Source organism: Carcharodon carcharias, chromosome 22 (assembly GCF_017639515.1).
Source record: "Carcharodon carcharias isolate sCarCar2 chromosome 22, sCarCar2.pri, whole genome shotgun sequence".
Classification (NCBI taxonomy): domain Eukaryota; kingdom Metazoa; phylum Chordata; class Chondrichthyes; order Lamniformes; family Lamnidae; genus Carcharodon; species Carcharodon carcharias.
The window spans coordinates 25070605-25085236 of record NC_054488.1 but is presented as its reverse complement, the minus strand read 5'-3'; the positions used below and the strand labels follow the sequence as shown (position 1 = coordinate 25085236).

At 45.6% G+C, this 14632-nt stretch overlaps 1 protein-coding gene across 3 annotated transcripts in view; it reads right to left on the bottom strand.

Annotated features, from left to right (window-relative positions):
- Positions 1 to 14632, bottom strand: part of unc13d (unc-13 homolog D (C. elegans)) — a 276077-nt gene that overhangs the window by 69450 nt on the left and 191995 nt on the right. For all 3 annotated transcript variants that reach the window (XM_041217092.1, XM_041217094.1, XM_041217093.1), the window contains 6 exons: positions 13534 to 13612; positions 11735 to 11842; positions 11410 to 11502; positions 5282 to 5385; positions 4190 to 4313; positions 2592 to 2716 (listed from right to left, as the gene is read on the bottom strand). In XM_041217092.1, coding sequence (XP_041073026.1) covers positions 2592 to 2716; positions 4190 to 4313; positions 5282 to 5385; positions 11410 to 11502; positions 11735 to 11842; positions 13534 to 13612 — 633 coding nt within the window. The remainder of the gene's footprint in view (positions 1 to 2591; positions 2717 to 4189; positions 4314 to 5281; positions 5386 to 11409; positions 11503 to 11734; positions 11843 to 13533; positions 13613 to 14632) is intronic.

The window sequence follows — 14632 nt, the reverse complement described above, 5'->3', positions numbered from 1 at the left end:
GTTTGGGGAGTGGGGGAGAACTGACTCTACAGTGTGAGATGTTTGGAGAGTGGTCATTGTTACAGTGTGTGAGGTTTGGGAAGCGGTCACTATCGTAGTGTGAGGAATTTGGGGAGTGGTCACTGTTGCAGTGTGTGAGGTTTGAGGAGTGGTCCCTGTTACTCTCTGAGAGTTTTGGGAGTGGTCACTGTTACACTGTGTGAGGTTTGGGGAGCCGACACTGTTACTGTGTGTGCAGTTGGAGGTGGGGAATGTGGTCACTGTTACAGTGTGAGTGGTTTGGGGAGTGGTCACTGTTACCATGTGTGAGGTTTTGGAAGTGCTCACTGTTGCTTTATGTGAGGTTTAGGGAGTGGTCACTTTTACAGGTGAGAGGTTTAGGAATCGGTAACTATTGTAGCGTGAGAAATTTGGGGAGTGGTCACTGCTACCGTGTGTGAGCTTTGGGGAGCGGTGACCCTTACAGTGTGAGAGGTTCGGGGAGTGGTCACTGTGACAGTGTCTGAGTTTTGGGAAGTGGTCACTGTTACCATGTGTGAGGTTTGGGGAGTGGTCACTGTTACAATGTGAGAGCTTTGGGGAATGATCACTGTTACATTGTGTGAGGTTTGAGGAGCAGTCACTATTACAGTGTGTGACTTTTTGGGAGTGGTCTCTGTTATTCTTTGAAAGGTATGTGGAGTGGTCACTGTTACAGTGTGTGAGGATTGAGAAGTGGTCACAGTTTCAGTGTGTGAGGTTTGGGAAGCAGTCACTCTTACAGTGTGTGAGGTTTGGGGAGTGGTCACATTTGCAGTGTGTGACGTCAGAGACGTGGTCACTGTAACTGTGTGAATGGTTTGGGGAGTTGTCACTGTAACTGTGTGAGTGGTTCGGGAAGTGGTCACTGTTACAGTGTGAGAGGTTTGGCAAGTGGTTACTTTTACAGCATGTGTGAGGGAGTGGTCACTGTTACAGTGTGTGAGGCTTGGTGAGTAGTCATTGTTACAGCGTGTGAGGTTTGCGAATTGGTCAGTGTTACAATGTGACAGGTTTGAGGAGTGGGGGAGTGGTCACTCTAACCATGTGAGCTTTTGAGGAGGGGTCACTGTTACAGTGTGAGAGGCTTGAGGATTGGTCACTGTTACAATGTGAACGGTTTGGGAAGTGGTCACTCTTACAGTGGGTGAGGTTTGGTGAGCAGTCAGTGTTACAGCCTGTGAGGTTTGGGAAGTGGTCACTGTGACAGCGTGAGAGGTTTGGGGAGTGGTCATTGTTGCAGATTGAGTGTTTGGGGGAATGGCAGCGTGGTTACTTTTACAGCATGTGAGGTTTGGTGATTAGTCACTGTTAGAGTATGAGAGGTTTGGAGAGTGGTCACTCTAACAGTATCAGATGTATGGGGAGTGGTCACTGTTACAGTGTGAGGGGATTGGGGCATGTGGGAGTGGTCACTTTAACAGCAGGAGATGTTTGTGGCGTGGTCTCTGTTACAGAGTGTGAGGTTTGCGGAGTGGTCAATGTTACAATCTGACAGGATTGTGCAGCGGAGGAGTGGTCATTCTAACTATGTGATTTTTTGAGGAGCGGTCACTGTTACTGCATGTGAGGTTAGTGGTGTGGTCGCTGTTACTGTCTGAGAGTTTTGGGGAGTGCTCACTCTTACAGTGTGTGAGTTTGGCAAGTGGTCACTGTTACAGTGTGTGAGGTTTGGAGTGTGGTCGCTGTTACAGTGTGTGAGGTTTGTGAACAGTCATTGTTACATTGTGAGAGTGTTGGGGAGTGGTCACTGTTACACTGTCTGAGGTTTGGGGAGTGGTCACTGTTATAGTGTCTGAGGTTTGGGTAGTAGTCACTGTTACATTGTGAGAGAATTGGGGTGTGGTCACTGTGAGATTGTGAGAGGTTTGAAGAATGGTCACTTTTACACTGTGTGAGGTTTGGTGAGTGGTCACTGTAACACTGTGAGGTTTGGACAGTGTTCACTGTTATAGTGCAACAGGTTTGGGGAGTGGTCACTGTTACAGTGTTTGAAAATTGGGGCCGGTGAGGTTGGTTACTGTTACAGTGTGAGATGTTTGGGGGGGGTCACTCTTAGAGTGTGTGAGGTTTGGGGAATGGTCTCTGCTACAGTATGAGAGGTTTGGGGAGTGGTCAGTGTTACAGTGTGTGAGGTTTGGGGAGTGCTCTCTCTTACAGTGTGTGAGGTTTGGGGAGTGGTCACTATTACAGTGCGTGAGGTTTGGGGAGTGGTCACTGTTACACTGTGTGAGGTTTGGACAGTGTTCACTGTTACAGTGCAACAGGTTTGGGGAGTGGTCACTGTTACTCTGTTTGAAAATTGGGACCAGTGAGGTTGGTCACTGTTACAGTTTGAGGTGTTTGGAGAGCGGTCACTCTTAGAGTGTGTGAGGTTTGGGGAGTGGCCTCTGCTACATGTGAGAGGTTTGGGGAGTGGTCAGTGTTACAGTGTGTGAGGTTTGGGGAGTGCTCTCTCTTACAGTGTGTGAGGTTTGGGGAATGGTCACTGTTACACTGTGAGAGGTTTGGGAGTGATGATGGTCACTGTTATAGGGGAAAGCAGAATTGAACTATTTATTGAAATGGCAAACCTGAGTAGAGATTGCTGGCGTTCTGCAGACTTGGGGTCCGACATTGGAAATACATCTCTGTATTTCTGGATGAGGGAGATTCCATAATCCAGGAATGACATGAAAGACTCTGCTAACTCATCTTGCTGTCAAGGAAAATAGAGCTCAGGGAAATAATTCAAAGTTCACACCAATAATTGTAAAACAACAACAGTCAAACACTCAAAATTCAGAACTATTAAAGCATGAAGATTTTTCTGTTTGGATCTAACCTACCAGCCTCAACAGTGTCCAGGAGAAACATATTGCTTCATAGGTAAAGGAACTTTATCTTCATTTACTCGGCCCATCAAGGTCAGTAATTTAAACACAGGATAAAAAGACATCCAGTATTTCAAGCACCAGTGTCACTAACAATGGGGCAGATACAGCATTGAATTTTGCAGCATAAAGTTCCCTCTACACTGTCCCCATCCCAAGGCAGATACAGCAAGGGGTTAGACACAGACTAAAACTTCCTCTACAGTGTCCCCGTCAAACATTCCCAGTGCAGGTACACTACGGGTTTAGATACAGAGCAAAGCTCCATTTACAATGTCCCATCAAACACTCCCAGGGCAGGTACAGCATAGGGTTAAATGCAAAGTAAAGTTCCCTTATTTTTGTCCCAACAAAGTGTTCTATTTCCCACAGTTTCTGATTTTTCATCCATGACATTAAAGTCCTAGTCCAGGCTTCCCAGTTCCAATTGGTGCAGATGGGGCTGGAAATATGATATCGATTCATCGGGTCATTTATGGTACAGAAGGAAGCCATTCAGCCCATGGAGTTTTTGCTGGCTCTCTGTAGAGCAATCCAGTCAGTCACATTGCCCCTGCTGTAACTCTGTGGCCATACAAGTTTATTTCCCTCAAGTACCTATTCAATTTCCTTTTGAAATCATGTCTCTGCTTCCACCACCCTCAGAGGCAGCAAATTCCAGGTCATTACCACGTGCCATGTAAGAAAGGTTCTTCCTCACATCCCCCTGAATCTCTTGTCCAAAAGATTAAATCTGTGCCTCCTAGCTTTTCACCATCAGTGAATGGGAACAGCTTTTCTCTGTCTACCTTTTCTAAGCCTGGCTGCAACCTCTTCTCCCAGCTCGCCCCATACCTTGGCCTGGCCCAATTTAGAATCTCTGGCTTGACAAATCCCAAACTGGAGAAGACTTGCCAGGTCAGAATAAATGAAGGAATAAATTGCTGTAGTGAAGAGCTGGGACAGTCACGATGGGGCAACTGGCATCTTTCTATGCTGTGAACACCAACAGTTCTAATTTAGTTTTACGCCTTTCATCAAGAATATTTTAAAAAGTGTGTCAGTAACGCCATTGCTAAATCCTAGTCCCTATCTGCAGTCCCCACTTTCCAACTCTCTATCTAACCCAGTTTAGAGTCTTGATCTATAACACCCCCCCACCCCGAACACCCGTCTGCAATCCGTGTGTAAACCCCACAGTTTACACTTACCTTCTGTACAGCCCCAGTTTACAATCTTGATCTGTGACCCCTCCCACCAAATTTACAGTCTCTGTGCATACCCCTTCGCATCCTCCACAATTTACAGACCATACATACATCCTGCTGCTGCAGCGTGACCTGTGCCAGTCCCCACTGGTACTCAATGCTGGTGAGATGTTGGAACAGAGAGATGAAGCTGACTTCCACATATCGGTAGAGTTTGCTGTAGGCCAACCACTTACTGTAATAAACAATCCAGAACACCAGGGTCAGAGTACAAAAGGTAATCAGCGGTAATAGCAAAGACCTGATACAAGTAAGAGTAGAGTGCCTTGGAGGAGAAATACTGTCACATTGGATAAACATTCAGCATTATATACCCACTGTATGATAAAGAAGAAAAGAAAGAGTTGCATTTGAATAGCATTTTATGACCTCAGGACATCCCAAATCTCTTCATAACCAATGAAGTACTTGTTGAAACACAGTCACTGTTGTAATGTAAGAAATGTAGCAGCCAATTTGTACACAGCAAGATCCGTTAAGCAGTAAGGAGATCATGACCAGATAATCTGTTTTAGTGATGTTGGTTGCAGGATAAGTTTTGGCCAGAACACTAGGGAGCACTCTCTGTTGTTCATATAGTGTTGCAGGATGTTTTTGCATCCACCTGAGAGGGCTTCATGTCCTCGGTTTAATGACTTATCCAAAAGATGGCACCTTCGGATTCAGAGACATGTGTGCTAGCCCTGAGCCACAACTGGCATTTTAAATAATAATGATAATTGCATTATTGTAACTTCAAACTGAGGGCAAACATCTTCCTAGATAGCCTAGAGTGCCCACCTGGTGTAGTATTGAACCATACATCCCTGGTTTGAACCTCAGTTCTCACTCAGGTGGCTTATTTCATCCAGGGTTCCTGCTTCTGATCCCTGTCCAGAGGCATGACAACCCCTCCCCATTTCCCTTCTTCCCCAGCTGGATGTCAGGTGAGATCAGCATCAAAGTCCCTTTTCTAGCTTCACATGTGAAGAATGACCATTTGAGCAAGGTACTCAGGATCAACCAGAACCCAGAGATCTGAGCCTCAGTGAGGGAAAGGAAGAAAACTATCTGATAGGCAGGTTGTCCTCCCAGTGATGGGCATGTTTCTACCAGACCATACTCAGCTCCGTCTCCATCTTTTTATAGGAATCAGGTACTCACGCCAGGTCTTGCTGGAAAGGTGAGAGGTCATTCTGTGTGGCGTGAAGCGACAGTATGGTGGTGGCTGGTGTGCTGAGCTCCATTTCAACTTGGATACCCTCAGCCTACAGAGTAAACATAGAACAGTTACATCAAGCAACCTGCTGCAGTGAGTTAAATTCTTAGAAATAAGATGAATTTTAATTAAACAATATAATTTCTATAATCCCAACATGGAGGATTTGGGAATAGGACATCATTTCCAAATTGGCATCCAACGTTGACAATGAGCAGCTCCAGATAAGACCTCCAACAAGTGTGATGGGATTAGTATTTGTTCAACTCTGCCTTTCATCTCACCCTCAAGAGAGAACCCCTATCTTCTAAGCCCAATTCTGAACCAGAATGAAGATTTACACTTCCCACATTGGCCCTGATTGGGGCCTGTCTGAGTGAGCTGGGTGCTATCTTCTAAATAGTTTTCTGCTCTAGATCTACATCCACTTAGAACACAAGAATATGAAAATTAGCAGCAGAAGCAGGCCATTCAGCCCCTTGAGCCTGCTCCCCTATTCAATAAATCATGGCTGATCTGATTGTGGCCTCAACTCCGCTTTCCTGCCTGTCCCCCATAACCCTTCACTTGTTAATCAAAAATCTATCTAACTCAGCTTTGAATATATTCAGTGACTCAGCCTTCACCGCTCCTTGGGGAAGAAAATTCCACATACTGACGGCCCTCTGAGAAAATAAAATTCTCTTCATCTCAGTCTTAAATGGAAGACCCCTAATTTTTAAACTGTGTCTCCTAGTTTTAGACCCCCACACAAGGGGAAACATCCTCTCAGTATCCATTCTGTCAGGTCCCCTCAGAATCATATGTTTCAATAAGATCAACTCTCATACATAATGAAGCTTGACTGAAAACCATTACTCTTGTTGAAACTGCTGTGCCCCAGGGAAAAAAATGCTTGATTGACAGTCAATTTCACAATGTGTTACACAAGGTTAAGTGGTTTCAATGACCTGCAGATTCTGTTATTGATACTATAAAGGGTCTGGATGTTTGCAACTTCTGTTGCCTTGTAGTGAAATGAATTGTTTTAACATACTAGAAAGTTATGAATAAATTTACTTGTTTTTAAAAGCTTTTTTTTTTGCACATCCTACTGTCACTAAGGGTTCATTGGCTCTATACAGTGCAAAGTGATTCAATGGGCATGGAAGTGCCATAGCTTGACATTGCAGGTATGTGGGGCAATGGGGAGCAGGTGGGTGGAGAGACACAGCTTAGCATAGGGGGCATGAGGGGCCATAGGATGTGGATGAAGGGGCTTAGATGGGCATTGGAGGCACATGGGGCTATGGGGCAGATAGAGGACCATAGTTGGCATGGGAGCATGAGGGGCCATAGGGGGAGGATGGGGCCATATCTGGCCATGGGGGCATGAGGAGGACCTTTTGAACTTACCTTTTAAAAATAGTCCCCTCGTGTAGACTAGGATTCATGACTCCTCCGAGGGATCGTGAACCATGACTCTTTAAAAAACTGGTCCAACTCCATGAAAATTGCAAAGGAGTAGGGTATACCTATCTCTGCAAAGGAGCTGGCCAGGTCGGGAATGCTGGATGTGGGCTTTTGACCAGCCTGCACCCTTTAAAGACAGCACTCCCAAAAATCAGACAGCCCAGAATGAGGTCAGAGAATCCTGGAATCGGGACCCGCCCGCCATTTTTAAGGGGCTCCCAAATCATCCTGGCTCAATGAAAATTCAGCCCTTTATGTCCTCTTCACAACTTACTCTCCTACCTACCTTTGTGTCATCAGCAAATTTGGCTACCCTATATTCAGTCCCTTCATCCAAGACATTGATATAGATCATAAGTAGCTGAGGCCCCACCACTGATCCCTGTGGCACCCATTAGTTACAGCTTACCAACTTGAAAATGATTAAACAAAGTCCCTATTCTCGGTTTCCTGTTAGCTAACCAATCCTCTATCCATGCTAAAATGTTACCCTCTACACTATGAGCTCTTATTTTGAGTAATAATCTTTGATGTGGTACCGAATGCCTTTTGGAAGTCTAAGTACACCACATCTACAAGTTCCCCTTTATATTTCACTCCATGAAGTGTGTCATTCTTTGTTGGGTATGGGAAGAATTTGTGTGTGGTGCATGTGATTGTGTAAGGACACGTTAGGGCCCTGTATGGAGAGAATATTAAGAGATATCTGCGAAGATAGGTAGTGTGTGAATACAAAATGACAAATCTGCATCTAATCAACCTGATTTGAAACCCTAGTTGGATTTTCAGAAGTATCAGGACTGAGAGAAAGGTTGAGGAACCTGGAATATTTTTATTAGAAAAAAGGATAACTTGCACATTTGGAGATGATCAGAGGGATTGATAAGATTAGGCTAGGTGAATTGTTCAGACTGGCAAAAGATTCAATTCTAATTTAAAAATCAGAAAGTGAGAGAAGTGAGGCAGAAATTCTGTTCTGTAAAACATGTGTGTCGATCTCTGTAGGTGGAACATTTTTCCATCGCAGGCACTAGTGTTAACATTCATCACGTGAATTTGGGTTGAATTTATGAGGCCAGCTGGCTGGGAGGTGGAGAGAGGCTGGAAAACTGGGAGAGAGGGCAAGGAGGGGTGGAGTGCCCATTGCTTTCCCACTGCAATGACATTCTGCCAGTGGTGAGGAAGGAGGAGTATTTCCCCTCCACCCTGCCCAGAGGTCAACTGTGCCACTTAAGTGGTCAATTAAAGGCCTCTTCCTGCCATCATTGACATTTTACCAGCAATGGGCTTGGCATGGCGACACCACCTGGTGAAACACAGCAACCTCCCTGTGAACTTGGGGGCTAGGGTAGAAGGGGCCCTCCTAACTGGGCATTCCCCTGTGGCAACACCCCCATCCCCTTACCATAGCCAACTACACGCCCCCTCACTGTGATCTTCTTGACTGGTCCTGGCAGCCCAAACCCCACTTATCTATTTTCATTTTTGTTTCAGATTTCTAGCATCTGCAGCATTTTGCTTTTATCCCACTTATCTTGTTCTGAGGATGGTTCCACGCTGCTTCTCCTGATTTGGTGCAGCTCCAACAGCAGCCATTGCTCCTGATGGCGCAGCTGGGACTGAAGAGCTGTCAGCTCTTCACTTGATCAGCAGCTCTTGCCCCTTAAAGGGATGAAAGCCGCGTCAGCAGCTCATTAGGTGCAAGACTGGCATAGAATCTGATCAGCACCCCCCCTCCCCTCAAACAGCCAAAGTGAGATTACCCTGACTTTCCAGCCCGTTGGCATGGCCACCAAAAAATCCAGCTATATTTGGGTGCTGAATGGGGGCAAAAAGCACCAATTTGACAGGGCTATGTCTCACGCCTGAGCAGTACCAGATGGATGCTTGATGTCATATTCAGGCAATATATAGGTGCCCTAGGCAAGTGCCTGGTAAAGGTTTCAGGCCTTTAATTAATGGATGGACCCAACATTTGTTTCATGCCCTTGTTCTGAAATTTATCAGGAATATGGGAGCTGTGCCAGGTCTGCTGCATTGAGCTTTTTGGATTTTCCTGTAGCCTCATCAGCAAATATTCCCTGTGTTTGGATTCTTAGCCTGTCACATCAGGAGTGGAAAATGATGCTCATTTGAGGAGAGACTGTGAGTGCAGTGAAACTAATGAGGAAATTAATTAAATGAGTTTCATAAATAAGACAAGCTTAATCTCTCAGGGTCAAAGTTCTGGCTGAAACTCAATTCCCACATATTGCTCATTCTGGTCAAGAGATCTGAGCCCTAGATCACAAAACTCAACTCAGCACAGGGCCCAATATTTATAATATATCCCTGATACCACAGACTGACCTTTCCTAATCCATCTTTAACCAATCACACATATCCCTACCTGATAACACTTAACTGCCCATTCACAGATCCTCTGTTAACTCACCACTATCCAATCATAGGGCAGAATTGTCCCAGATTTGTACTGTGTGGTAGCGGGTGGGATGTCTTACCTGCCGGCCGCAATGGCAGCTTTTCACGCCGTATTGTCCCAAACCCACCGCATTAATTATACATTCCCAGGATACGCGCCATTTCGATAGCAGGCGGGCTGTGATTCACCTGCTGCACCATCACCTTGCTGCTTCATCACACCAGGCACCACGTTTAAAGTACAACTGTGCTCAGTGCTTCCAGCCTAGGACTGCAGCAAAGAAGACATGGCCCCGAGATGCATGGAGACTGCAGCCCTCAAGCACCTTTTGGACACCTTGGAGACCTTCTGGAATGTCGTCTACCCCAGCTCTGGTCGCAGGAGGGGCAGTTACATTGCCACTCCAGCTTGGTAGGCGATGGCAGTGATGATCAATGCCAACATTGTACAGAAGAGATTAGCTATCCAATGCAACTAGAGGATGAATGATCTCATCAGTGCAGCCAGGGTATGGCAACCATCTCATCACTCTAAAGTCACACATTCAAGCCCATCACACACTCACTGGCATCTCACTCACTGCCAGCTCAAGGGACATCACCACCCATTCTCACATACCCTCACATGTCCATCTGGCCTCATCTCCTCTGGAGACGGCCTCCTCAGCCTTCACCACCTTGAAGCCACAAGCACAGATCAACTGGTGCGTCCACACACACCGTGAGATACCCTCCTTCCCCAGTACAGCCCTCATCCTGCTGCCTCTTCCCTTGCCTGAGACAACTTCTCCCTCTTCCCCAAGCAAGTCCTAGCCCTGCAGCCATTGAAAAGCCACCCACATATGGCTGATCTGGTAGGTAGAGACCTGCCCGTGAGCCCCCCACTAAAAGTGATGTAGTGCTGTCTGTGAAGCTTGGCACTGATGACTGTTGAGTACTGACCGAAGCAAGGTGGGCAAACAAACCTTGAAGTCCCAAGCGAAGTTCAGCCCACCAAGTGCATGCCTTGTATATGCTGTTGTGAAACATGTTGGCATGTTTTCCTGCCGACGTGGGCGGACAATCCAGTGGAGGGGGGATGAGTTTGAAGGACTGGCCTTATAATGATATGCTTATGTATTACAATGAGGTTCCCAATGTCCGATGGCAGGGAACACGGCCCACCATTGACGAGTGGAGTGGACAATCGCAAACTGTTTTCACAACGTCGTGAAACCAAATTTTGGCCTTCTCGCCATATTGTCCACTCATGCCATTGAATGCGCCCAACACCAGTGGGCATGGAAAATCCCAGCCATAGACTTCTGATAACACCTCACTATCCAATCACAAACCCTCTGATTACCCAATCATTTTGCCTCTCATAACGCCTACCCATCCATCCTCTACTGTGCCAGATACCACAATCTGTCTACACACAACATTCTAATACATATCACCTGCTAGCCTAACTCCACAATAACCCACCCCCATCCCACTCCCTCTGGTATAACCTACCCGATCCCACTCTCTCCAATATTACACACCCTCATCCCACTGTCTCTGATATAACCTACCTCATCCCACTCTCACTGATATAACCCACCTTCATCCCACTCTCTCCAATATAACCCTCCCCATCCCACTCCCTCCAATATAACCCACCCTCACCCCACTCTCTCCAATATAACCCACCCCCCATCCCACTCTCTCTGATATAACCCATCCCATCCCACTCTCTCTGATATTATACACCCTCATCCCAATCCCTCCGATATAACCCACCCTCATCCCACTCACTCTGATATAACCCACCCCATTCCACTCTCTCTGATATAACCCACCCCATCCCACTGTCTCTGATATGACACATCCTCATCCCAATCCCTCCAATATAACCCACCCCATCCCACCAACTCTGATATAACCCACCTCATCCCATTCACTCTGATATAACCCGCCCCATCCCACTCTCTCCAATATTACACACCCTCATCCACTCTCTCTTATTCCACTCTCTGTTGTAACCCACCCTCATCCCAATCTCTCCGATATAAGCCACACCATCCCACTCTCTCTAATATAATCCACCCTCATTGCACTCTCTCCAAAAATGGCCAGCCCCCATCACCCCATTCACTCCGATAATACCCATCAATTTCCTCCAACCTGTTCCATTGCCAGCCAAGCTTATCTGACCCACAATCCCAAATGTTCTTACCTGCTTCTGCAGCCTATCATACTGCACAAACTGCTGCAGCAGACTGCGATGGATCCGAAACACTGGCTCTTGTTTGCTGAGTGCGGTATCCCTCTGTGAACAGAAACATAAAGGATAACTCCTCCTCCTATTAAACACTGGAGTAAATTGTATAGGCTCCACTATGTTTGGCTCATTAAGATGCACAGAAACCCCTGAGGAGTGTGCTCCAGCTAGCTGAGGATAAATTCCTTTTCTGGGAATATGTTTTTGTAGGATTTAGCATAGTTCCTCCTACTCAATAATACACAATATTTGTATATGGCATGATTTGTACTATCAGTACCTCTTCGTGGATAAGTTTCAGCTGTAGGTGACACTTCCCTCGATCAGGGTAGGTCTCAGTACAAGGTTCCAGAGAATACCATTTATCTTCAGGAGTGTAGGGCAGGTCCTGCAATATATATAGCAAAACATAAGAGAGCACAGAACAAAGCAAAGACCACTCCACACATCAAATCCACACTCTGTATACCTACCAACCTCCTGCCATAATCCAGCCACACTCTACCCCATTCCAGAGACTTGAGTCTATAATCCAGACTAACTCTCCAGTGCAGTACTGAGGGAATGCTGCATTGAGGGAGTGCTGCATTGAGGGAGTGCTGCATTGAGGGAGTGCTGCATTGAGGGAGTGCTGCATTGAGGGAGTGCTGCAATGTTGAAGATGCTGACTTTCTGTTGAAATGTTAAAATTGAGGCCTGCACTGCCTAATCAGGTGGATGTGGAAGATCCACTGTATGATTGAAAGAGTAAAAGAGGTCGGGTGTTCTGGCTGGAATACTCAACCCTCAACCAACAGCATCAAAGAACAGATTAGCCTCAGCAGGTAAAACAAGAAACCTTAATATGTTTCAAGAAGGAACTGGACCAGTTCTAATTAACAAATGTGTTTCAGTGTTACTAGAAATGTGGCTACTGTAGGTCGAGGGGCTAGATGGTCTGAAGGTCTGCTTTCTGAAACTATTAATATCAAAGTAATTTTCCACTGAAGTCATTTTCCTTTAAGTATACCTGTATTTCATTGGCTGTAAAATACTTTGAGAAGACTGGTAGATGTGAAAAGCGCTATATAAATGCAAGTATTTTTTATATAACATTCCATACGTACTGGTTCATTGAATCCTTCACTGTGTGAAAAGGCTGCACCATGTGTATAAGGACCAGAAGCTTCCAAATGTCATCATCAAGCAGTGCTACATTAACTGATCGGGCCTAATGCACTAAGCAGCAGTACAACTGCATCCGGTGGGTCTGGTCCAGTATGTGGTGGGGAGGAGGCGGGGGAGGAGGAGAATCAGCCCAAAGAGTGCCCTTGTGATTGTGCCGCTTGATGTAAAGTATATCTGTGTGATTGTTTGATGGAGGCTTAGTTGTGAAGCCCTTCCAGGTCACATAGTCTTCCAAATTTTACTGTCTAGGTCACAGATAAATAATGACAACTTGAGTGACCTGCTGAATGACATCCTGGATTTCTGGATCTGAGTTAGGCAAGGAAAAACTGGAGAAGGATGCATCACTGACATATGGGGCAGGAATCCGTTGAAGGGGGCAGTTGAAAAGGACCAGGTCAACTATTCCCTCTGTTCCTGCTCTGTGGGGCTCACCTTTCCTGGCAGGGATGAAATATCTATCTAAGTAAAGTGCAAGTTACATATGTGTTTGAAATCTAGGTCCTATTACGTCACCAGGTCTCCAATTGCCTATTAACCCTGATCTGATCGGGGCTCCAAGCCTAACCTTTCCCTCAACTGGAAGCTGCTTTGAAGACTGAAGAAGCCATAAAAGGTTAAAACTCTGGGACCCATAACGAAAGTCTTGGCCTCTGCTGCCCAGGCTCCTCCCCCACAATCTTCTCACCCTGACACCTGACAATTAATTTCCAGTAAATGGGGCAGGGATGCAAGGAGGGGGAGCAGCTGCATTTTTCAGCTGTTTCATGTGAGCAGCTGGTCAGCATGTGTAAATTAGCCCATGAGGTACGATAGACCTTCTTTCAGATTGATGCCCTCAGAAGGAGACAGGCCTGGTGCTTTGTCCATTTGAAACCCACTCAGAATTAAAACCCTACCATATTATCTCACCTGGAGTTTAATGATCACATTTCCCAGAAAATCATCCTGTTCATGCTTTCGAGCAGCCTTTTTCACGTCTTTCAAAATCCTGTAACATGAATCACAGTTACAAGAATCCATCCAACACCAACCAGTTACAGGCACAACAAACAACCAGATCACATATAGCAGACTCATTGATTCTAAGCCTGAATAGTGAATATAACTATGGCCAAGCTGGTTATGGGTAGCAGGAGGTCTTTCATCAATGGAGTACATATGAACATACGAATTAGGAGCAGGAATAGGCCACTCAGCCCCTCGAGCCTTCTCTGCCATTCAATAAGATCATGGCTGATCTAATTTCAACCGCAATTCCACATTCCTGCCTACACCCGATAACCTTTCACCCTCTTGTTTATCAACAATCTACCTACATCTGCTTTAAACATATTCAACCACCTTTTGAGGAAGAGAATTCCAAAGTCTCACAACCCTCAGAGAAAAGATTTTCCTCATCTCTGTCTTGAGTGGATGATCACTTATTTTTAAACAGTGGCCCCTAGTTCTAGATTCTCCCACAAGAGGAAACACCATTTCCACATCCACCCTGTCAAGTCCCCTCAGGATCTTATATGTTCAATCAAGTCACCTCTCTTCTAACACCAGCGGATACAAGCCTAGTCTGTCCAACCTTTCCTCATAAGATAACCTGCCCATGCCAGGTATTAATCTAGTAAACCTTCTCTGCACTGCTTCCAATGCATTTACAACTTTCCTTAAATAAGGAGACCAATACTGTACACTACTCCATATGTGGTCTTACCACAATACTCTGTATAACTTAAACATAACCTCCCTACTCTTGTATTCAATTTCCCTTGCAATAAATTATAACATTCCATTAGCTTTGCTAATTGCTTGCTACACCTGTATACCTACCTTTTGTGATTCATGCACTAGTACAAATAGATCCCTCTGCAATCTCTCACCATTTAGATAATATACTTCTTTTTTATTCTTCCTGCCAAAATGGACAACTTCACATTTTCTCACATTATAATCCATTTGACAGATCTTTACCCACTCACCTAACCTATCTATATCCTTTTGTACCCTCCTTATGCCC